Below are 24,271 nucleotides of genomic sequence, written 5' to 3' on the forward strand. Positions count from 1 at the left end.
TGAAACAAAACAAAACACGTATTTCTTCATTTGGGTCCCACTATACACCTGCCAAGTTTTATGGAAATCGGAGGGGGACACATAAGTCAAATGCCCACTTAAATTTGTCCTCATATTGACATTTGAGGGGGGGGGGGTTGCCCCCTAAAACAGTTTTATAGCCGAAACAAAAAAACACGTATTTCTTCATTTGGGCCCATTTATACACACACCTGCCAAGTATCATGGAAATCGGAGTGGGACACATGGGTCCGATCCTCACTTCAATTTGTCCTCATCTTGACATTTGAAGGGGTTTTGCCCCCTAAAACCGTTTTTTAACTGAAACAAAAAAAAAACACGTAATTCTTCCTTTGTGCCCCACTATACTGCCAAGTTTCATGGAAATCGGAGGGGGACACTTAGATAACTTCCCTTGTTAGTCTTACACTTTGTAATTATTTAACACTGCATATAATGTTGTATTTTAATTTGTAAACCTGTAACTGTAGAACAATTGTATAATTATTGTATAACATTTCTATCTTGTTATATGTGGTAAAGGTTTCATCCTGGAATGGAATGTCTCACATTTATGTGTGTTTTCATTTCCAATATATTCGAATGAATACATATTCGTTTCAATGGCATTTACAAAATCACCTCGGATATTTGTGCATGAGTGTGTTAGCCGATGCGTAGCAAAGTATTTTAGGAAAAACACTGAAAAAATTCTTGTAGGACTAACGAAAAATTTCTTTGTAATCGAAGATCATAATACCTTTTAAGGTGTGGTAATATTATAATGGGATTGAGATACGAAACTCTCGGATCCGGATTTTTCGGATCCGGATCCGTTTGGCCATCCCTACTCCGAAACCCTAATAATAAGTAGCCAACTTGAAGATTATCGGAGCCTTCCTTCCTAGAAAAACACACAGATAATAGTAATAATTTTTGTTATTAATTGACGTGCTTAATGATAACTATAAATATATATATATATATATAGAATATTAATCATTAAAGCTATTTATTATATAAACTTTATTATGATTATTATATGTGAGTTACTTAGTTCGAATTCCTCTCAGTATATAGATATGTACCTGAGCATGAATGCTTACAATAACCAGATTTGAGATGGCAAGTTTGTGTGTGGACGTAATCATGTAGTATGATTGTAATGAGAAATTTAGCTGTGCTGTATCAAGGTTTCTTTCATCATTGGTTTCTGATCACGTCGAATGCTCTTTTATCAATTTCATGTAATCATTCACTTCATTGTCGCAATTTTACAAAATGGCAGGAGAATGACTTGAAATAAGGTAACAGAAAACATCAGAGTGACTTGAAATAAGGTAACAGAAAACATCAAAAATATATATATTTTTTATTTGTTTATTTTCCGTGGGTTTTTAATTTAACCTTGTAGACTGCAATACATGATGAGCTACTCTTATGGTTGAAACAATCACAAGAAACATGCATGATTTTTTTATTTCTAACGATTATGACGAAATTACACTGGGCTCTGTGTCCGAGTGCGGATTGTAACGTTCTATAATGCCAGTTCAAATCCTGGTTAATGCACTGATTTCTGTTCACCCTTTATCTACTTCGTCATCCATCCTCGTCATTGCAATTTGCCCAAAAGCAGTGTAAAATAACTAATATAGAAATAGAAGCCACAAACTTATTATATAAGAACAATTTAAGATAATAACGAAACATTTATATAAGTGAGGTTGGAATCCAACGTGGTTTAGGAATGAATTAGAAGCTCACGACTAGTTAATGGTGAAAGTAAATTATGTCATATATTAATTTAATTTACACCTGAATTGTATAAAATACATATGAAATTCGTGTATTTACTAATTTCTGTACTGAAATTGGGAAATTATTTTCCGTCAATGGAGGCAGATTTCAATTCTCTTCTGGATTTCTTCCTCGGAGGTTGCTTGTATGGTGGATAATGAGGGGAAACGCTTGGCACGAGCCTTGATTTTATTTATTTTACAATCTTCCCTAAAGTCTCCACTGGTGAAATGCAAGCTGCAAACGACAGAGTGGTCAGAAGGAATCCATTCTGTTCCTCTCTTTCTTCCTTCTCTGGATATGACTTTCAACAACCATTTTTTTACGCACTTCAATGTTCGATGGTGTTTGTGAAACGATATACTACTGTAGTCTGGTTCTCCATGCTGTGCCGTGAACAAAGGCACACGACTATATATACTTTTCAGCATTATAAATTAATAAAACAAAACTTCTTGTGCCTCACTTCCCATTGTTTACAATGATATCCTCTGCCTACGATGGGGGTCTTGTGCTGCCTTCTAGCGGCAGAATTTGGCCCTACCCATATATGATCTGGACAATGAAATTCAGCGAGAACGACCAGGCATGTTTGGAAGGCGAGCGAATGACTGGAATCAGCAGGCAGTTCAAGTGCCAAAGGCGCGCCTTCAATTTTGTAATTTTTTTATGGTCCCCTTGTACTGGTTGTTTCAGAAATAATTGAGGGGTTACAAAAATTTATTACAAGTAAACTATTGTACTTACATTAATGAAACCAGTCCAGAATGAATGAAGAACGCGAACAGTTTCCTTTTTTTTTTTTACGCCTACAAATGTTCAATGTGTACACCATGGGTGACATGGCATGCATCTATATGATAGTCTACTTCTTGCCACACTTACATCAACATGGGCCTTTTGATAGTGTCTGTCGCTGTCATGATACACTCCTTTAGGTCTGCGATACCATGCGGCATCGGTGGAATGAGTACCCTATCTTTCAGGAAACCTCACAAAAAGAAGTCACATGGTGTAAGGTCCGGTGATCTTGGGGACCAAAACATTGCACAAAACTCGGTGGATGATGTAGGTGGCACGTAACAGCAGGGATGTGAACTCGCAGCTTAACAAAACGTACATGCACAAACTGTTTGCTTTCTTCAATCATTCTGGACTGGTTTGATTAACGTAAGTTCAGTAGTTTACTTGCAATAAATTTTTGTAACCCCTAAATTATTTCTAAAACACTTGGTATTTTGGCAATCCTAATTGAAAGTACAGTGTAGTGTTATGGTGGCAGTGTTGCCACATGGTGTACAGTAGGAGGACGTTCCACCATGCATTAAACATTTGCTGCAGTAAACACTGAAACAGCAGAGGGCCATGGTGAGAAGGGTAGAAAATCATAGCATTGCATCCCCTTAAACTCCATGATGCACTCACTCACCCCACCAAAGTTCTGGTAGTTGTATTTTGTTGTATGTTCACCTTAATAATATATTTCACAGGAAATCACTTTTACATATTTGGTGATTATTATTGTTTTTCCATTTCAGAAAATGGCTGGATTTGCATTGAGGGTGAAAACAAAATCTGGCCATGTTGTAGTGAAAGATTTAACGCCGCAAAGTACAATTACAGATCTCAAGACAAAGCTGAGTAATTTGACAAAGATTCCTCAATCCTTTCTTTCTGTTTTGGTTGGCTACCCTCCCAAGGCTGTGGACTTGAAGTGTGGTGCATCAACTTTGGAGAAGAGTGGTATTCATTCGGGTGATACTCTGATTGTTGAACAAAAGAAAGAAGATGTTCAAGAAGCAAGCACAGAAGAACAGCGAACACATGCAGAGATTTACATGAACTCACCTGGAATTTTGATGAGGAAAGTAGTACCAGCAGATAACTCTTGTTTGTTTACCAGTGTTGGCTTTGTTTTGCGAGGTAAGAGCTCAAGTTGTAGTATATTAAGCTTGTTTGGGTTAACCCATGTTTCATGCCATGACATACATTGAAGTAGTGTTTTTGTGTTGTAATCATGATGTGCCTATTTGCCATTTTTCCCCCTTTGCATAGGCTAAATGTTTTATGTTAATTTGAGCCTGAAATATATTTTTGTAGTGCTGATTTTGCATTAAAATGCCTTTTTTGTTATAATTTTTGCTTATTTCCACTTTGTTTTGCTACTTTGGGTCTCTACAGTACACTGGAAAAATAATCTTGTGTTTTGTATGTCTTGTATTGTATTTCGTATCATTTTTTTCCGACTACCATTTGTCATTATCACTATTAGCCAAAAGTAACGGAACTATGATGCAAATTAAATACAAAAATTCAGTCTGTCAATATGCAAAATTAACATGTTCACTGCTAATTTGGGTGCTTTTTCATAATTTTTGGTGCCTACTTTACAAGTTTTTTGCCTATCAATCCGCACACTACTTACAACCAACCAGGTGAACAATACATTCATCATCCTCACCAAACCCCTCTGTGAAGATCAGAGACTGATTAATGCAACGTGAACCGCAGTTTGTCTGTGCTGAAGATGCTAGCATCACACTTCCCACTGCAGCAGACTTCTGCATCTGAGGCATGTGTCATTTGAAAAGTCCAAAAGTGCAACATTCCATTGCGCTTGCATCTTAACTCATCACCGTAATGGCACAGAACGTTGTCTCATCTGCTGATAGAATGCCAGCAATATTTTCGCAGCTTGTAGGTTGAAACTGTAACTCTGTGCATTTTTAAAGGCATTGGACTTTGCTGACATTCACATTTTGCAGCAAATCCTCATGTGTAATGATTCACTTAGTGTTCTCCGTAATCTGGAATCACTCTCTTCCAGACATCCCAGAATGGAGCACATTTTCAGAATCACTTCTGATGCACCATGTATTTAGCGTTGTTTTAAGTGTTCAGCATAATCTTATCGAATGTGCAGGTTTTAATTTTCTCAAACAAATTTTAACCTTCCGTAATGTTTATCTTTCATGTTGGAAGGTGATGACTAGAGCCCGTATGTTCAGGCACTGAAAAGTATTAAAAATGGCAGGCAAAAAGGCAGTGTAGGTCGAAAAAAAAGCAGTCAAGTTTCAGAAAGAGGCAGTGAAAATTGAAGAAGAGGCATTAAAAATTTAAGAGAAGGACTTAAATTTTTCTTAAACCTTTCAAAATGTATTTACAAATTAACCTAAAATTAGTAAATATTATTGAGCTGTTGTTATGTAGAGTAAACAATTCGGATTTTACTTTCAATATTTACGATGCCCAGTAAAATGGCTCCTTTTTAAAATCTAATTTACTTGCTTTTCATTCGAACGTGACAGATGCCTACGTCAATAAAAATTTGCTTGCTGCACAACAAAAACGAACACCACATACACTTAGTAGCATTTTTAATCTTACCTGGGCCAAAACAAAGAAAGTAACACAAATACAAACAGACACAGTAAAAGTTTTATCATTATTTTCCTGTAGTTTACAGTTATTACAAGCATAAGAAAACAGTTTTTCTTTGTGACGTTTCAGGAGAACACACACTCCTTTCATCAGACATTTATTTTAATTTTGACTAAAGATACAGTCATAACAATGGTTAGTAATTTTTTTAAACAAAAAGAATCAGTTATATAATGGATGTTGTCAATGTTACATTGTTGTAATATAGCAACTTAACTGTGAAAAAAGCAGTCTGTTTTATTTTTATTTCAAATTTTTTTAAAATTATGAATCCCAAATATCATCAGGTAATTCAAATTCATCATTATTTTCACAAAGTCTCTTGATGTTTTCTGTTACATTAAATTTTAAAGATGGTGGCTTACTCCATTTGTGAAAAAGAAAACTCCATACTGGATCTATGTTACCATTTTCATTATTTAATTTATTCCAGTGTTCTTCTGCAATGAACGAAGCTTCCCAGACATTCAACTCTGTGTTTCCCGTTAATCTTTTTAAAACCCTTCTCTTTTTAATCAAATGCTTCTCTTCGATGATATGAGTTGACAATCCTGTTCTTGGGTTTAGATTCATAATGTCCAAATCGTGTTCGTTCCATCTTATTGCCATTTTCCTTGCTGTTTGTCCCACATAATCCTTTGAACATGAACAACTTATATTATATATTCCTTTGGTTTATATAACGGATTATTTTTGTTTAAAAAAATTACTAACCATTGTTATGACTGTATCTTTAGTCAAAATGAAAATAAATGTCTGATGAAAGGATCGTGTGTTCTCCTGAAACGTCACAAAGAAAACCTGTTTTCTTATTCTTGTAATAACCGTAAACTACAGGAAAATAATTCTATAATGCATGCATTGCGTATATACAAGAAAAACTAAAGTTTTATCATACCCACTGCCCCATTTTTTAAAAGAAAAAGTATTTTCAGGGGCTTTCCCCCTCCATATATATGCCGAATGTGCATAAATTATATATCGTCTGAATCTGTGATTCATTCTGCGTACAACGGTATATCGTTCATGTCTCCAGGGCAAGTAGTCTCTGACCTAAAGTCATTTCAAGGTACCGCTGCATTTTGAAGCTTCAATCAGTGGGGGTACAACTCAAGTTACATTGGTCATATGATAATAATGCAAATATTTTTGTGTTCCTTACATGTCAGCGATCATTTCCATCTGAATGTCGACACTGTCATGTACTTTTTTCTTGGGGGGAGGGTGGGGGAACCAATTTTTTTTTTCCCGAAATTTTGGAATTTTGAGAGTTAGCCCCCTTTCCCCCGCCACATATACGCCGAATTTGCATAAATTTCATATAGTCTGAATCTCTGGTTCATTCCGCGTACAACGGTATATCACTCATCTCTCTAGGGCAATTAGTCTCCGATCTACACTCATTTATTTGAAACTCTGCATTTTGCTCAAAATCGGCTCGGTCACCAAGGGGGTTACATGTGAAAATGGCCTTGGGACACAAAAGGTTAATAAATGTGTGTTAACAGATGACTGCAATGCAAATGGAGCTGCGTATTTAGAGATTTACTTTTAAGAAAAGTAGGGCATGGAGATTGTATGTTTATATCCATAAAAATTATAACAATACGGCAGGAAATTACGATATTTAAAGATATATCAGATCAGTAAAATAATTGGTAATTAAACCGATACACCATTATGCCTGTATCAGTCGATACTAATAGAGTATTGATTACTCTGTCCCATCCCTAGTATCTAGCTTTGATTTTCATATTTTGTTCAAGTCAACAAATCTTCAGCTTCTCTGTATACCAAACTACCTAGCGTAAACAGGATGGACTCATTGGGAATTCCGGAAATTATCGACGCTGGGAATTCTGCTTGAATTTTTCCTCGTAGACGTGAAAAATTGCAATTTTTGTTAGTCCAAATCCCATTAAATTAATACATATTTATTACTGCCCTGAGGCAGGTTTTTCACAGGTTTGCTTTAGTTTTTATCGAGGAGGGAAAGCTGCGTGGAAAATAAAGCAGAATTCTCTCATTACGTTTGCTTTGTTAGTGTCTTTACCGATCTGACATACGGAAGATTTTTGCAAGGTATCTTGAAGATGATTAGATAAATTTGAAATTCTTACACAGTTTCTTGTAGATTACTATAGCCTGTAACATTTGCGATTTGTGTTTGTAGATGTATTTCTAGTCTGAGTATGTGAAATTGTAAATGTAAACAACGGACCTTAATTAAATATATATAATGTTCAATTGAATTGAATTACAATTTTTGGATTCATTGGAGTCACACAGACCCTTTATATTGTTAATATAGTTTGTGTGTGAGTGGTGAGAGGCGTTAATACATAAGGTTGAAATACACTGGTGAAAACAATGAAACGGACAAATGGTAGTTGTTAAAAGAAAAGAAAAATATGGAACGGCGAGAAGCAAAGAAGGGAGCAGACGATAGCTACGTGTGTTGCGCACAAACCGTGCCACGCAGTTGTTGATGACGTCGTACGGCGGTGGCACTGTGATCGCATGTGTGTAGAGGTACCCAGTTGCTCGGCGTGGATCGGAGCCGCACTACGTTGTGAAACACCGTAGCATTGGGCAATCCATGTGTTTTGAATTTCTGTGTTTACCCATCGTTAGTATGGCGAGTCGGTATCGTTTAGATGATGCCACAAGATGGAGGATAGTTGGAAGACCCGAGGCAGGTCAATCACAGGCAACCTGTTGTAGGGACCTCGGGGTTCCGAGAAATGTGGTGTCCACGCTGTGGAAACAGTTCACAGAGACAGGAACAGTGGTCCGCCGACGTGGTCAAGGCCGCAAAAGGGCTACAACACCGGCATTCTGAATTGTACACGGTTGCATCCTCTGATGTGTTAGAAGCAAAATTAAACTTATCCGAAGTAGATTGCTCCCCTAGTGCCCAAATTATAACAATTTTCCTCCAAAGAGTGTTCGAATGTAAAATCCCCGCCGAGAAGCCTGGGCTAGAACGGGGTTATTTTTGTAAACCTGCTCGGCCGTCTAAAGGTTAATAGCAAAATTGAAATGATAGCATAGTGTAATGCTGTCGTCTTGTAATCAAACAGTACTGCATTCCCTCCCTGGTGGAGGCGCATTGGTTCTCATCCCAATGTAAGCTGTAGGTCCTGCCCCTAATCTGAGCATAAAGTGGACTTACAGCAAACCTTGGCTTTGTCCACAGAGCTAAATAATGATGATGAATATGAGTGCGAGCCACATTACATTGGAAGATAAATGCATGCAAAATGTCCCATCCTATCACCAGGCTTACCAAGTGCATCAAAGCAAACGTGTAATTGAAAGAAGAGTATCAGTACGACACCAAGCCTCCTGTGATTCAGGATTAATTTAGAACTTTTGCAGGAAACTAGTAGGAATATGTAAAATCAGACATAGTACTTTGGAATAGGTAAATTCCCTGTTTTTCACATCACTAGTGTATCAGCATGAAATGATAAATTCAATTTTACTTCCAGGTGTTGTTGATACTACATGTGGTTCATACATGAGGGAAATGATTGCAAATGCTTTATCAAGTGATCCTGACACATATACAGAAGGTGTGTTAGGGAAGACAAATGAACAATATTGTAAATGGATTGTGAAACCTGATTCGTGGGGAGGAGCTATAGAGATTTCAGTCCTCTCTAAAGTTTACGGAATGGAAATTGTGGTTGTGGACACTGTCAATTGCATAATCAATAGATTTGGAGAGGACCGATTGTATGGACAGCGAGTTTTATTAATCTTCGATGGAATTCACTATGATCCTTTATTCTTGGAACCATTGCAGGTATTTATTTTAATTATAATTTCATAAATAAATACGGATAAACTAGTACTCACTTTTATCCACGAAGCTGTTTTTTCTTTTTCGATTAATTTCAGTGGCCACTGCCACCATCCTCGTTGGAACTTGCTGTACTGTTGCTTGGCGTGCGTCTTTTGTTTGTAGTTCTCGGGCTGCTGCTAGGTGCGCTGTTGTTAACTGTGCATCTCGGTCTGTGTCGTCTGCTATTTCCGGGCGATAACTATTGTAGTAGGTGAATCCAAGTGTGGTGCGCTTGCCTGCTATCGATGTTTAGCTCGTGCGGGAAGTGCATTATGGTGTGCGTTTCCTTGATTTTGGTGTCTACGAGCATGTGGGCAGTGTGTTTGACTTGAACCTTTTGAATTTTATGGCTATTGTATTTGATTTGTTTAGCAAGACCAGTAGTGGGTTGGGCTTTTTTTGGCATCTGCTAGGTGCTGTTGGATTCTTTCATTGGCAGATCTGATGGACCTGCCAATGTAATGTGCCTGCATTGTATACACCTGGGTTATCAAGTGGGTAAGGGGAAGTACCGTTTGCGTTTGTTTAGTTTATCAGCTATTTTGGGCTTTTGCACTACTTTGATGCCATATGGGAGAAGGACTTTGGATATGCGGTTCGAAGTGCTGGGATGGTAGGGGAAGGCAAACCATTTATATTGGCCGCTGGAGGTTGATTGTGGTTGGGTAGGGTGTCTGACCTGTATTTCTGCTTTACAACACCAAGTGGAAAGTTAAAAAACAGCTTCGCGGATAAAAGTGAGTACTAGTTTCTCCATATTTATATACTACCGCGTCTCTCTTTTCCCAATTATGAATATAATTTCATGTTGTTATTGAACGTATAATGTAAGTAGTTGTTTGTAATTTCACAGGATGTTCCTTTCTGATCCTCCATGTATAATCAGATAATAGAACTGAAAGTAGGAAGGGTAGGGGAAATGAAACTATACAATGCATACATCTAGCCAGTTTCACCCACATAGAAAGGAGAATCAACCAGCACATGGGGGCATAAATCGTAATTTGTAACTAAACTAAGTGAGCATTTGTTGAAAGAAAGATATAATATAGAAGTGAAATTGATAAAAGTAATTCAGGATGGAAAAATTACTTTATTTTTGAAATTATATTGCAGTAAATACTATGCTATTCTTATATGAAATGGAAACTAGAATTCAAATATTCAAACGGAGCATTTCATTACATTATTATTGTATTCAAATAGAGCATCATTACGGCATTTACCCTTCAGGGTAGGCTCACAACTAACTTCTGGTAAACTGTGGGTGGAATTTCTTTCCATTCTTCCTGCAACATGGTGAACTTGTGTTTATTGGCCAAGTAAGTCTGGCATGCAATCAACACTCCAGCTAGTCCCAAAGATATTCAGTTGGGTTCAAGTCTGGGCTTCGGGCAGGCCAGTTAAGCCCTTCCACCGCAGGGTGGCTACTCACCAGAAATTCCTTAAATTACAGGAATTATGCATGAATTATTGACTCCGGGAATTCTGCATGCATTTTTCTCCATACACGTGAAAAATTACAACTATTGCAACAACATTGAATTTAGTTATAAATGCCGAGATGCAAGTTTTTCATAGTTTAGCTTTTATTTTTATCAAGGAAGGAAAAGAAAACTGTGGAAAATGAAACAGTATTGTCACAATCCATTTACTTTGTTACTGTCCTTTGGAGAACAATCCATCTGACACACAAAAGATTATTGTAAGGTAAGATATATTGTAGTTGATTAGGTAAATTTGAATTTGAAATCCTTTTGTATAATTAACAATTTTTTGTATATTAGTATATCTCGTGATATTTGTTCCTTGTGTTTTTAGATGTATTTCGAGTCTGAGTATGTGAAATGGCAAATGTAAATTTCACTTGTTAAAATTAAATATTTAAATATGTACAGGGTGTCCCATGTAACTTGACAAATCGAAATATCGCAAGAAATATGCATCAAACGAAAAAATGTTCCGTGTGAAAGTATAATAGTATTATGGGAGCAAGTCACCTATGCTACAATGAACCCAGCCTTCCACCCCCAGGGGGGTGGGGCAGGGGGCAACCTTGAAATGTTAAAAGGGAACCCCTATTTTTTATTGCAGATTCGAATTCGACGGCCGAAAATACGTAGGTTTTTCTGACACATTTTGTTCCATTTGTGATAGATAGATTTGCCTCTCACTATCGGGGTGCTATACTGAACGCAACTCCAACTGGCAACTGACCTTGACGGCTATATCTGGCCCTTTCTGTCACCCAATCGTCTACAGGGGTGTGAGTCTCAATGGGTGTCAACAAACTCAGTTGCGAAGTCAAAGCTGAAGGGGTCACATCCTCTCCCAAAGCAACGTTGCCAAGAATACTTCTCTTTTTGTCAGTTGTCTATTTGCGTGTTTGTAGAGTGTTTGCATGGAAAACTCCCTTGTGTAGGACCACGTGTGCAGTTGTACCATTAAGACCCAGCTGATTTCTGGTGCTGGTAATATCATTGCCCAAGAAGACTCTCTCGTGCTTTACAGTCTGTTTGGCAACATGTGGTGGACCCAATGCTCATTTGTTTCATCCTGCGAACAACATTCGGTACCTTGTGACTCGAAATTGCCCAATCTCAGTTGAAGAAAATTCAACTGATCGCACATTCGCTGTTTCTCAGCCGCCAGTTGGAGTTGCGTTCAGTATAGATACAATACAATTATTTCATGCAATGCTCGAAATGATGTTCTCTAACTTCAATGCATTTGTTGATCTGTTGTTCAAATGATTGAACTCAATGCAAAAGTGTATCTGCATCAATGTGTGCGCAAGCATTTCTTATTCGTTTGATCATTTTTGCGCAGGTTGTTGGCACGTCTTGATAAACACGTTCTTTCAGATATCCCCACAAAAAAGAAGTCTGGTGATCTGGCAGGCAAATGCACCGGACCGCCTCTACCGATCCAACGACCATTGTACATGCGGTTTAATTCCTCCCATGCTACTATTGCATTATGTGCTGGACAACCTTCATGTTGGAACCACATGTGCTGACGCAGTGCAAGGTTTACGTCGTCAAGCAATGTCGGTAATTCCTCATGCAAAAACGTCCAAAGTACCGTCAATAACATAGGGACCACAATCAGTTTGTCACCTATGATTCCACACCACACGTTAACCGACCACAGACATTGACGTTCAACTTCATGCAACCAATGTGGGTTTCCCCACACTCCAATAATGCATATTGTGACGAATAACCTGACCGTGGTTTGTGAAGGTTGACTCGTCTGAGAAAAGTACTCTATGAATTAACTGCTGGTCAACTAGTATTTGTTCGCGTTCCCGTTCACAAAACACCACTCAATTGTGAAAATCATCGGCATGAAGTTCCTGATACATGGGCATGTGATAGGGATGAAATATGTGATGTTTCAATATTCTCCGAACACTATTGCAAGAAATTCCCGACTGTAATGATATTACTCACGTACTCGTCTGGGGATTATGAGCCAGCGCAGCTAGGCCTGCAATTTGATTATGCCCTCCAGTGGCAGTTGCTCTACAAACCCTTCTTTGTACACTTCCTTCTGCACGAAACTGTTCGACAACTTGAACAAACGAAGAATGCATTCGTAGCCTGTCAGGAAAACATTCTGCATAAAGGGTCACAGCATCATCATTGTTCCTTCTTCGTTCACCATAAACAAGAATTTTCAATTTTTTTCTTCTATGGATAGATAATCCATGATGTTGAATACACCACTTAACTGTGTCGTTCAACTCTTTGCAGTCACACTGCACTGACCATACAATCACTGACTACTGTGAGCACAATGCTTCTAGGCCACAGTATCCCTCCTCACACACTTGCCAGCCACTGGATATGCGAGACACAACTAACACGTTGTGCTTACAGTGCCATCTATCTATCACCAATGGAACAAAATGTGTCGGACAAAACCTACATATTTTCCGAATTCGAATCTCCAATAAAAAATAGGGGTTCCCTTTTAACATTGTAGCGTAGGTGACTTACCCCCACAATACTATTATACTTTCATATTGAAATTTTTTCGTTCATTTCGATTTGTCAAGTTACATGGGACACCCTGTATACTGTTTAATTGAATTGAATTAGAATTTTTGGATACAGGGTATCACAGAGATCTCTTATATTGTTGTTATGTATTTGTCTGTGTATGAGTGTGTTAATACAATTTAACGTTGTTTATTTCATTTAATAGTGAGTAATACACACCAATCTACAATATGTTATGAGTGTGGGTGGTGAGAGGTGGTAATTCATAAGATTGAAATAGAGAGAACATCTGTTTGTACCCTTGAATTTTTGTAAAGTTCGCCTAGAAAACGGAATTATACTTGAATTTTTTTCATGGTCCTAGAGGGGCCACCCTGCACCTGATGTTCTTCAAACTACAATGAAATTGACTTTGCTGTGTGAGAAGCATTGCCATCGTGTTGATACAGAAAAGGCCCTATTCCAAACTGTTGCCAGTGTGGGAAGCATGTTATTGTGTAAAATGTATTGGTACGTGCCAGAGGTCATCAACCCATCAATTAAAGCTAAGGGTCCAAATCAAAAACAGGGGAAGGCCTCCATGATGGCACAGTGGTAGCGTAGTCGCCTTTAATCAAGGGGTCCCGGGTTCGATACCCAGTGGAGCCACACAGTGGTTCGGATCCCACTTTAAGCTTTCGGTCCAGTCCCGATTAGCCTTACTGTGCATAAAGTGAACTTAAAACACCAAATCAATCAATCAAAAACAGGGAAAGCAGCCCTGCCCCATACCATTAACCGTCTGCTACCAAATTTCACCATCGACACAACATACACTGGCAAATGCCATTCACCGGGCATCGACCAGGTCCACACATGACCATCTGGTTGCCAGATCGTGTGACTCTTCACTCCGTGACACCTTCTTCCACTGCTTCATAGTCCAGTTATGATGTTGTTTGCACCACTCCAAATGCCATCAGACATTGGTGTGTGTGATCAATAGCTTCCTAGCAGCAACATGACCATGAAAAATCCAAGTTCTATCACCTGCATTACCGGTTAGTTCAAAGATAGTATTTTTATTAATACCGTAGTTACAATTAATACACCTAGAGACATATATATATATTGCAGGTTGTTTTTGCCACCTACCTGTCTAGCAGAGTAGTCATTATAATGTGCTATAAACCAGAGGGCCAAGGTTCAGGCCCTGGTCAGACATGTATGTATCATTGGGTTTATCCCATCCTCATCATCATGATTAATCCAAATGATAGAAATGTGACAAAATAACTAAAAAAAAAAGGAAAGTACCACTTTCCACTAGCAGTTTTCCAACACACTAGTTTCACCCTCACTTTAAATGCTGACCCATATTTTCTTGCAAAATAGAACTTTAACCTGGCATATATATGCATTGTCCCCCGCCTATGTATTAAAAAGAATAATTTTATTCTGCCTTAAAGTTTGTACGAATCAACATATAACCATTAATATTCCATCCACCCTTGGTAGCTCACCATGTATACGGCTCATGGAGTTTGGCAATCTCTGCTGTAGACAGAGCTATCTATGATTTTACGTTCCCCAGTTTTATATTTTCCTGCATTATACAGGGACCGGCAGAAAAAGCTGACAGTTTTGAAATGTGTATACTAGGTAAATCAAAAAGTAAAGGCAATTTTCATATAACATCTTTATTTCCACACAAGAAGAAGAACGACACATGTCACTTTTCCAGATATGCCCCCTGCACGGCAATGAATTTTTGGTATCGTGCAATCAGCTTCTGTGTCCCGTCCGCAAAGAAGGTTTTATTTGCTCACGAAGCCACATCTGCACCGCCTGCTGGACCTCGTCATCTGACCTGAAACGACGACCACGAACAAACTTTTTGGTACACTAATTCACTATTGCATATGCTGATCCGAAACTTATGTCGAAGCGTTCCGCTACTTGTGCTATTGTGATTTTTCGATCGTCCCTGATAATGGTATCCACCCATTGGACGTTTTCTTCTCGGCGTCCACTTCGACTTTCGTCCGTTACACTTATGCGTCCCGCTTTAAAGAGGTCCACCCACTCATACACCTTTCGTTGAGTCATGGTGCTTGCTCCATACTGTGCTAACAGTCGACGGTGAATGTCTGCCGGTTCGACTTCCTCCGACCACAGAAAGCACACTACGGCACGCTGTTCCTCGATGGTGCATTCGTGGAGTGGTGCGTCCATACGTGTGACCTTTTTGCTCTGCGACACTCGACTGAATGGGGCAGTGATGGATACTCCTACTTCCACGTCACTCCAAGTATACACATGGTGACGTCAGGCACACCCAGTCTTCGTTTATTCCTGCAAGAACTCAAAATTGCCTTTAGTTTTTGATTTACCCTATTAAAAATAAAACAATTAATGTAATGCAAGGTTTAATAATCAAGATTGCTACAAAAATAATTGCCATTTACAGTGCTTACATTAATTTTTCTTTGTTTTGATAATTCTGTCCGATAAATGATAAACCTCTCTTACTTACACATTCATGTAGCCTTGCCTTTAAGTTGGAAGTCGCCCTCACAAGCATTTCATTCGGAATTGCTGCTATTTCGTTGCGAATAGCTAACTTGACATCACCAATTTTGTGAGGTCTTTCAACATACACTTTTGATTTGAGGTATCCCCAGAGAAAATAATCACATATCGTGAGATCCGGGGAGCGAGGAGGCCAGGGAGTGTCACCATTTCTTGACACTACATGTCCAGGAAACATTTCCTAGACCATGCCCATTGAGAGCCAGGGAACGTCACCATTTCTTGACACTACACGTCCAGGAAACATTTCCTGGACCATGCCCATTGATATTCTTTTTCAGACTTGACACTTTTGGGGAGTGTAATTATCCTGGAAATTATGCAAAATTCAAACTTTATTTTTATTTGGCACCAATTTTGCACGAAAAACTTTATTTTGTGATATCTAGGGCTAGGATTTTCATGATAGCATATTTTTCTTGGTAAGGGTGATGTGTTCCCTAAATATATAGTAATTGGTGATCATCACTTTATTTATGCGAATAATTGTAAGCTACAAAAACAGAGGTGTGACACAGACATGGGACTTCGTGTGCCTCAGACATCAGGAGGTTGTCGACAATTCGTGGATCTTGTGCCCACATGTTGATAAACGTGTCACAAAACTGAACACATGCCACTTTGTCATTGCTTGCACTACTTGCACCTTATACACTCGTATGCAAATACAAGTGTAAAATGCTTGTGATCTGCGGTGCACTAATCTTCGTGGACTTCTCTGGATGTCGGCCTGTACACGGTCGATGTTTTCCTGTGTCCTTACGGCTCAGAATCGGCCAGGAGACATGCTGTTTCGTACTGAACCCTCCTCCGCGCCACTTTACTACCCAGCACCGAATGGTGTGGCTGTCAGGTGCGTCTCTGCGTTGGCCTATAGTCGTTTTCACGTTCAGAAGACACAATGGGGTCTTATGGGCAATGCTTTTCTTATGGGAAATACGAGCGCGCTGTTGTGAAATTTCTGGATTTACAAATTTAGCTTAAGTAAAATCGGTACCTGCAGTTTTGCAGGAAATTTTGTAGAGAATACGATGGTGAACACAAAAAACTGGTAACTTGCTTACATAATTTTAGATAAATTAAAAACGCAAATTTTCTGTGAAAACACAATTTTTACATTGTTTTCTTTCCTAACGTTGAAACATGCCATAAAATCGAAGCATTCATTATTAAAAAAATTGACACTGTTTTTTAATTGTCATAGGTGACGGTGGTACTCAGAATTTATCAATACTTTAAAGCATATTTGCATTAAAAAATATTCAAATAAAGTATGTGGAGATTTTTTATATTCGTGCAGTAGAAAATGTCGTCGCTGGCCATTTTTTGTTCTGTAATTCCAAGTAAAAACTTCCAGCGACAAAGTTGTGGAGAAAATAATGAAATTATTTTTTATAACCACTCAAAGGTTCCCAGAAATATTACTTCCATGCATTTGGAGTTTCTTTTTAACCCGAACCGCACGCGAAGTAAGGAGACGTTGACTGGCCATCTTGAGCTGGCTCACTGCAGCATTCCGGCTAATCACCACCAAGTTTTCGAGTTGTTATTTTATTTCCATTCAGTAAAAATATGAACTTCATGCAGTTTGTTATAATAGAATTGAAATTACTTAAATTTAATAATTGACAATTATTTCCAATGCTGCAGTTGTGAGCAACATTAGTGCTGTCGCAAATACACATTGTTTTTGTTTACATTACTGTCGACATTAATACTGAAATGAAGATCACCTTTCAGTTTCCAACGTACACATAAATTCCTAGACACCATATTAACCTTTGAAAGGCTTTCCAACACGTGAGAAAACATGGGGCTTCAAGATAGAAATATGACATGCCTTGCTTGAGTCATTCATGTCTTATCAGTTCACGTGGGCCGTAACTCATTTGTTTGTTTGGGTTGCAACTTGAATCTAACCCATGTGCCAGGTTCCCCTTACTTGAGTGAGAGATCTGCTTTGGTCTGTTTAATAGACTTTTTCCCCTCTCTCGAAAAAAGTGTTTTCAGTTGTGTGATCTCTCAGTGATTTTTACTTTTTTAAGTGATTTCTGAAGTGTCATATTCGTGCCTTACACTTGCGTGTGTAGTGATCGCAATGGATCATAGTAAAAAGGGTAACTGTAACGTTCACAGTATAATATTAATATTAATAATTACATATAATTATCATTATATATACAAAATATGTAACACCTTCATTTTGAAGGAAGGTCATCATTTCCCGGCGACATGAGCTAGCGCTGTATTGGCAACACTGTGTGGTTTCTCCATAAGCGCCGTTGTGTCTTCTGAACGTGAAAACGACTTTAGTCGGCAGAAAGCTCGTTGGGTTGCTACAATGGACTTGCTTTCAATAAACAGCTCTACCGCGAGAACACGGTTTTGCACATTCCACTTCTCCATCACAACTGATTCTCCCACTATTCGGGTTGTAAGGGGTACCTTCCACATAGTCATTCTCCCAAAAGTCAACCTCACTTCCACGCAGTACACCCTGAACTGCATTTTGCAGACGAACGAGGCTCTGGCGACTGGCACTATGGCCAGTATAATCTTGTGTGTGTTGTCCTGTTTTTTGTCCTTGTGTGTTTTCTGAGTGCCCGTTTACAGCCTCAGCTTTTAACAGAAGTCAGAATATTTTGAAATTTTAGTTATGCAACGTTAGAGTTGTTATTTGTAATGGTAACGGGCTGGTCCCCATATAATGTGACAGGTGCAAAATAACGTAAGTGCTGACGTACCCAAAATTTTAAATTCAAATTCAAAAAATTCTCCCACTATTTGTGCGCACGCTTCACTGCCGCCAGCGCGTGCCGACCAGTGTTGGCTTTGCAGTAGCCAATCACAATCCTTTCTGGATCACCTTGTATTATGGTGATTTTTAGATCATAAAAATCCTAGCCATAGCTGATTAGGCCTACATACTATCTATTTTCATATTCTGATGAAATATGGTAAATTAATGCACATAATTGGAAAATAATATTAACACACCAAAGTTGATCAAAATTTTAATTATTGCAATTTTCAAGTATCGGTATCGTTGGGAATCAGTTCAAAGTGGTATCAGCTCAGGTCTACTAATATGGATGCAAAATTAGGTATTTACAAAATTTTCGCTCATGAGTTGATCTTGCTGTTGGGGCACAATTCATTGGTTTGGATCCCACTTTAAACTGTAGGTTTTGTTGTAATCAATTTATATGAACATTAATTCCTAATGTTGTCATATCCTTTTCACTAGCCGGGAGGTCAGATTCAAACGATATTCAACACCGAGGATGACGGCATTTTACTGCAAGCACAGGAATTAGCTCAAGAAGCCAAGTCTAGTCACCAGTTCACAGACGTGGATCACTTTAAGCTCAAGTGCATGGAGTGTCACGTGATGCTGAAAGGCCAGGTGGAAGCCCAGCAACATGCTCAGGAAACGGGTCACTTGACATTTGGTGAAGTGGCATCGTGACGCCTAGTGAGAGTAGACCCGTGCTCATGGACTAAGGTTTAAATGAAAGTATGTTGATCATAGAATGGATTAGGACCAGGCTCTAATGGGATTTCTGTATTGGTTTTATACATCAAAGGTATAATAGGACTCGTATGTTTACCCCTTTTGGGTGCTTAATTTGAGTGTAGTCAATGAATTTATAAAGATAGATTATATCTATGCAATCAATATGTTTATGGTTTGTGTGTGTTAAAAATGCAGGAAGTTACTAATACTTGCCAGTTTATAGTGGTTACGTGATTCTGTGTTTGTTCAGAGATAATGTAAAATTGGAACTGGTAAAGGACAAGGGGGCGATCATATTTAATTACAATTTTTTTCAACACAAAAAATTACACCTTCTGAATATAGTCTCCCATCTACTGTATGCACTTGCGCCACCAGTGTGTACCTTTTTATGGAGTGTGTTTCACCCACACCTGGACAGCTGCTTTCAGTTATTTGGTGTCCAGGAGTACTACCCTTAAGCGTCCATTAAAATTGATTGAATTTAGGTGCCAGGTTTAATGCAATGGAGTCGTGTCTCATGAGGACCACTGAATCCTGGTTGTGCCATTGCAGGAACTCGTTGCAGTGGTACTCTCATCCTGGTGCTATTCTCTTTGTGCTGTAGTCAGGGATTTGGGAACCTAATTGGCAGACAACTTTTGAGTTTCTGCTTCTGCCGGAATCACTGCTGTACAATCTGAAATGAAAAAGTTATAGACTTTCAAAATGTTGGAGTCTCATTGTGGACACGCTGTATATCAAAATTTCATGTAAATATTTTCCCCCATCTTTATCACATGTTTGAAATTTTCTCATGGCAGTCTCTTTTCACTGTTTACGGATATCACTGTCCTGTTACATCCATCCTTCCTCATTTTTCTGTCATTCAGCCACACTACAAGTAGAACCATGCTTTCTCAAAGTAGGTAATCAATCACGTGCTTCCATCTGTAAGACATTTAGGCATTTGTTTGAGGCTAGCTACTATCCTAGAATAAAGCTGGGTTTTCATGACTCGCACATGCCTTTTAGATTGGTGCCTAACCTAACTCTAGAGTTACCCTGACCCGTGGGATTTTCAAACTCTCGAGTTTGTGAAACATTGGTGCAAACAGGCATGATTGATTTAACTTCACATTTCTGCTACTTTTGGCTAATCGCAAAGATGAGGATGAATGGAGATATGATGAACTGAATGAAGGGACAGTCACAAATACATGTGGATGATAAAATAAGTCATGCAGAGGATTTTCCTGCCTGCAAGTCCAGATGCTAGAGCCTTACTAGTCTGCAAAAGAAAGTTCAGGGTGTGGTGTACTATGTGAAAGTGAGGATGGCATTTGTGTGCCTTTTGAAAGGATCACCCCATATCCAAGAATGTGATGTAGACTCATGTCACTTAGTACTCTGACAGTTTGTTTCTTTATACAGCATATTTGCAGAAGAACTTACAAGTGTATCAATATACATACACTGTCTAAAGCACATCTTATTACTAACTTCGTGGTTCGTATCTATTGTCCAGATTGGGCTGCTCCACTCTGGTGATGGGTTTGTGTTGTCACTGTCATTTTCCCTCCAAAAATTGTCCCCTTATCTGTTGATGTGCAGTTATTTTTACAGCCTGCTGCCCAGTTTTACAGTGGTTTCTGTGACGGTGCATGCTTCCACACACACTGCGACCAATCTACTGTAAATCTGCAGGGGTCACAACCTCTTCCAAAAGAAATGAATGGCTCATCCGATGCCATAGTGGTTCGGATCCCTCTTTAGACTGTAGGTCCAGTCCCAATTAGCATATCTGTTCATCAAATGGACCTAAAAATTCAAGAACTCCACAGAAACCACGTCATCCAACACTGTCTTTCATGATTGCTCTCCATGCTATCTGCTCATGCACTGACAACACAAGAAAGTGCTGTGTTGTACAAAGATTACACCATTCCAGTGCTTCCATCAGGTGACAGATCATGGGTGGTGGTTCAGTTCAAAATTGTAAATCAATATGGTTCGCCCCTCATATATAAAGTGGAAAAAATATAAAATCATTTTTTCCGCTTTATCTCCATTTTTGCTACTGTTATAATACACCATCTGGATGCAGCAACGGACAAAATCTATAGGTGTGTAAACAGGGTGAGTTAGTAACTTTGTAACGGCCTAATATTAAAGAACAATTTTCACAGCTGCGTGAAAGTGCACTCTGTGGTGAGACAACTCTCTATGTTACCAAGACTTGCCAAGTGTTTTCTTTTCTTTTTTCTAGTGGCACATAATCAAGGCATACGTAATTGCCACAAATATCTTGCTTCTGACTAATTGTGGTGACAGTTGAATGATCTAGGAAGAGCTGATACTGATATATCATAGTTTTGATACTATGAACAGTGGCAGCAAAAGAAACAGGGGAGAACATCCCCAGTTAACTATACCATTCCCCGGGAAAGAAGATATACTATACAAATAAATGCTCTTTGACCTCAAATATGCATTTTTCTATGGTGCTTAGATATTTTCTATCTTGTTCTCAGTCTCATTTTCAAGGGAGAGTGCGGAGGTGCAATTTAGCTCCTGGAGACATCAAATGCTGGGAAAAATAGCAAAATATAGGACTGGCTCCTAAAAATAAAAAGAAGACATAACACGGCGTAACTCCATGAAAATCCTAGGCATGCTGCTTCTTCTTACAATTGTCATCGAGTTCATTCTTCCTGTTCCATGTATGTTACAAGCCTGTAATTATTCATAGCACGAACAATAGTGCAATATGTTGCAAATCAGTCTCACTCCACAGGAAAACCTGTGTTCCAGTGGCATATTTATGAATTTTATTACAGTTCAGATCCGATAGCTTCCTTTAAATAAGCAACCAGAAACTAAAGAAGCTTTTGCCAAAAGCCTTTGTGTATCTCCCCTCTGTTTAGCTTGGACCATGGGGAATCTTGCCCCACTGCCTTTCCCCTACATGTCCAAGTATGATGCACACAACATGCAGTTCTGTGCAGGTTCTTTTGCATATGGTCCCACTGTACTCTCCTTATTGCATTCACACCATTCTCAACATGACTTACCTTTCTCTGATCCAACTTTGTTTAAATTGAATATCATGACTGTACTTCCGTAAATGTATTTTTTTCATTGTGTAATCTATCCTGGTAACATGATCTGAATTTGCCATGTTAAAATCATAAGAAACCATGACAAAATAATCATACATATCAACCATTATTTTTTCTTATCAAAGCTACTTCTACTCCCTAGCAGAAGTTTGTGAGTGTAGTGGAGTATGATTTTGAGATCACAACAAAACTGGGAGTGGACAATTGTCGGTCCTTTATATTTGATTAACAATGGATATTGATATATCCATGTCAATATATCGCACAGTCCTATGCAGAACTCACAATCTCGATACCAACAAGTCCACTTTATGCACAGAGAGGTTAATCTGGAATGGACCTACAGTTTAAAGTGGGATCCAATGCACTTTGGGCCCCCTCTGGGTAATGAACCAGGGACCCTTGATTACAAGTTGACCACGGTACCACTGTGGCTCGGGGATTCACTGATCTTAATGTGTCCTTATCATTATAATTAGTACTAAGAAACAGAAAAGCAGTGTAAAATGAGAAAAATACAATTACAAAATATTATTCCATAGTATTTTTTTTCTAGAGGGCCAGTGTGTGTTTCAAGAATACATCCACCTTTGTAGGCAAACATGAAAGAATTACTATGAACATGCATTTATATTTTGTGAATGTTTTGTTGCAATTGTTTAGATTAAATTTGATTACTCACTTTTATATTGTATTATTGATTCCTTCTCCATGCTTTGAAAATATTGGAAAATGTTTTGCCTTCATTGTGAAAAATTAGATGTAGGATGGAAGACTGGGCGGAAGCCTCCCGTCAACTCTCTGATTCATCGACCTACAAGCCCACCACGGTTGATTCATCTACCACACACCTAGACAAATTTCGGGATTTTGTCCTCTCCCGAGGACCCCCTGAGGGCCTATCCAATTCCACCATCTCCTCACTCATACCTGACAACCCCCGAACCCCCACTTTCTACCTCCTCCCGAAAATTCACAAACCTAACAACCCCGGGAGACCCATTGTGTCCAGCTACAATTCACCCACTGAACGCATTTCAGCCTTTCTAGACTCTCACCTCCAACCCCTCGTCCAATCCCTGCCCTCCTACCTCCGTGACACCAACCACTTCCTTAACATCATCCAAAACTTACCATCCTCACAACTGTTGACGTCACATCCCTCTACACTAATATTCCCCATGCCCATGGCCTCCGTGCCAAGGAATCATTCCTTAACAGCCGACCCAAACCCCACAATCCCAGCACTCACTTCCTGATACAACTAGCCAGCCTTGTACTTACCTGCAACAACTTCTGCTTCGGTGACCAACATTACCTGCAGATACGTGGCACAGCCATGGGTACCCGCATGGCCCCCTCTTATGCCAACCTGTTCATGGGCAGGCTGGAACAGGAATTCCTTGACTCCCAGCAACTGAAACCACTCCTCTGGCTAAGATTCATAGATGACATTTTTCTCCTCTGGACACATGGCGAACCCTCCCTCACTACATTCCTAAACCAACTGAAAGACTTCACTACCCTCAAATTCACCTGGTTCCACTCCAAAGACCAAGTGACCTTCCTAGATGTGGACATCCACATTGCGGAAGACCACTTGGAAACTTCCATATACATCAAACCGACCAACCACCTCCAGTATCTCCTCTACTCCAGCTCACACCCCTACCACACCAAAAAAACCATCCCATTTTCCCTTGCCCTCAGACGCCAGCACCTCAACTCATCCCCCTCATCCCGCCAAAACTACAACCTACGCCTGCACCAAGCCCTAACCAACCGTGGCTACCCCTCCACCCTCATCAACGAACAAATCACTAGAGCCAACTCCCACAACCGCACCAAACAACCCAAAACCAACCCTCCACTCCCTCCTCCCATCCTGCACAGTGGTCCTGATTTCGGGATAAACCAAGAGTTGTCTTCCGTCGCCCCCCCAACCTCCAAAACATCTTGGTCTGAAACACTCCCACCCCTTCCA

General features: G+C 39.2%; 1 protein-coding gene across 2 annotated transcripts in view; it reads left to right on the forward strand.

Annotated features, from left to right (window-relative positions):
* Positions 1-22,965, forward strand: part of Yod1 (Yod1 deubiquitinase) — a 36,003-nt gene extending 13,038 nt beyond the window's left edge. For both annotated transcript variants that reach the window (XM_083128156.1, XM_083128157.1), the window contains exons 2-4: positions 3,339-3,723; positions 8,736-9,052; positions 18,917-22,965. In XM_083128156.1, coding sequence (XP_082984282.1) covers positions 3,342-3,723; positions 8,736-9,052; positions 18,917-19,138 — 921 coding nt within the window. In that variant the 5' untranslated portion in view covers positions 3,339-3,341 and the 3' untranslated portion in view covers positions 19,139-22,965. The remainder of the gene's footprint in view (positions 1-3,338; positions 3,724-8,735; positions 9,053-18,916) is intronic.
* Positions 22,966-24,271: the final 1,306 nt, after the last annotated feature.

Source organism: Lepisma saccharinum, chromosome 9, assembly GCF_977018435.1.
Source record: "Lepisma saccharinum chromosome 9, izLepSacc3.1, whole genome shotgun sequence".
Lineage (NCBI taxonomy): Eukaryota > Metazoa > Arthropoda > Insecta > Zygentoma > Lepismatidae > Lepisma > Lepisma saccharinum.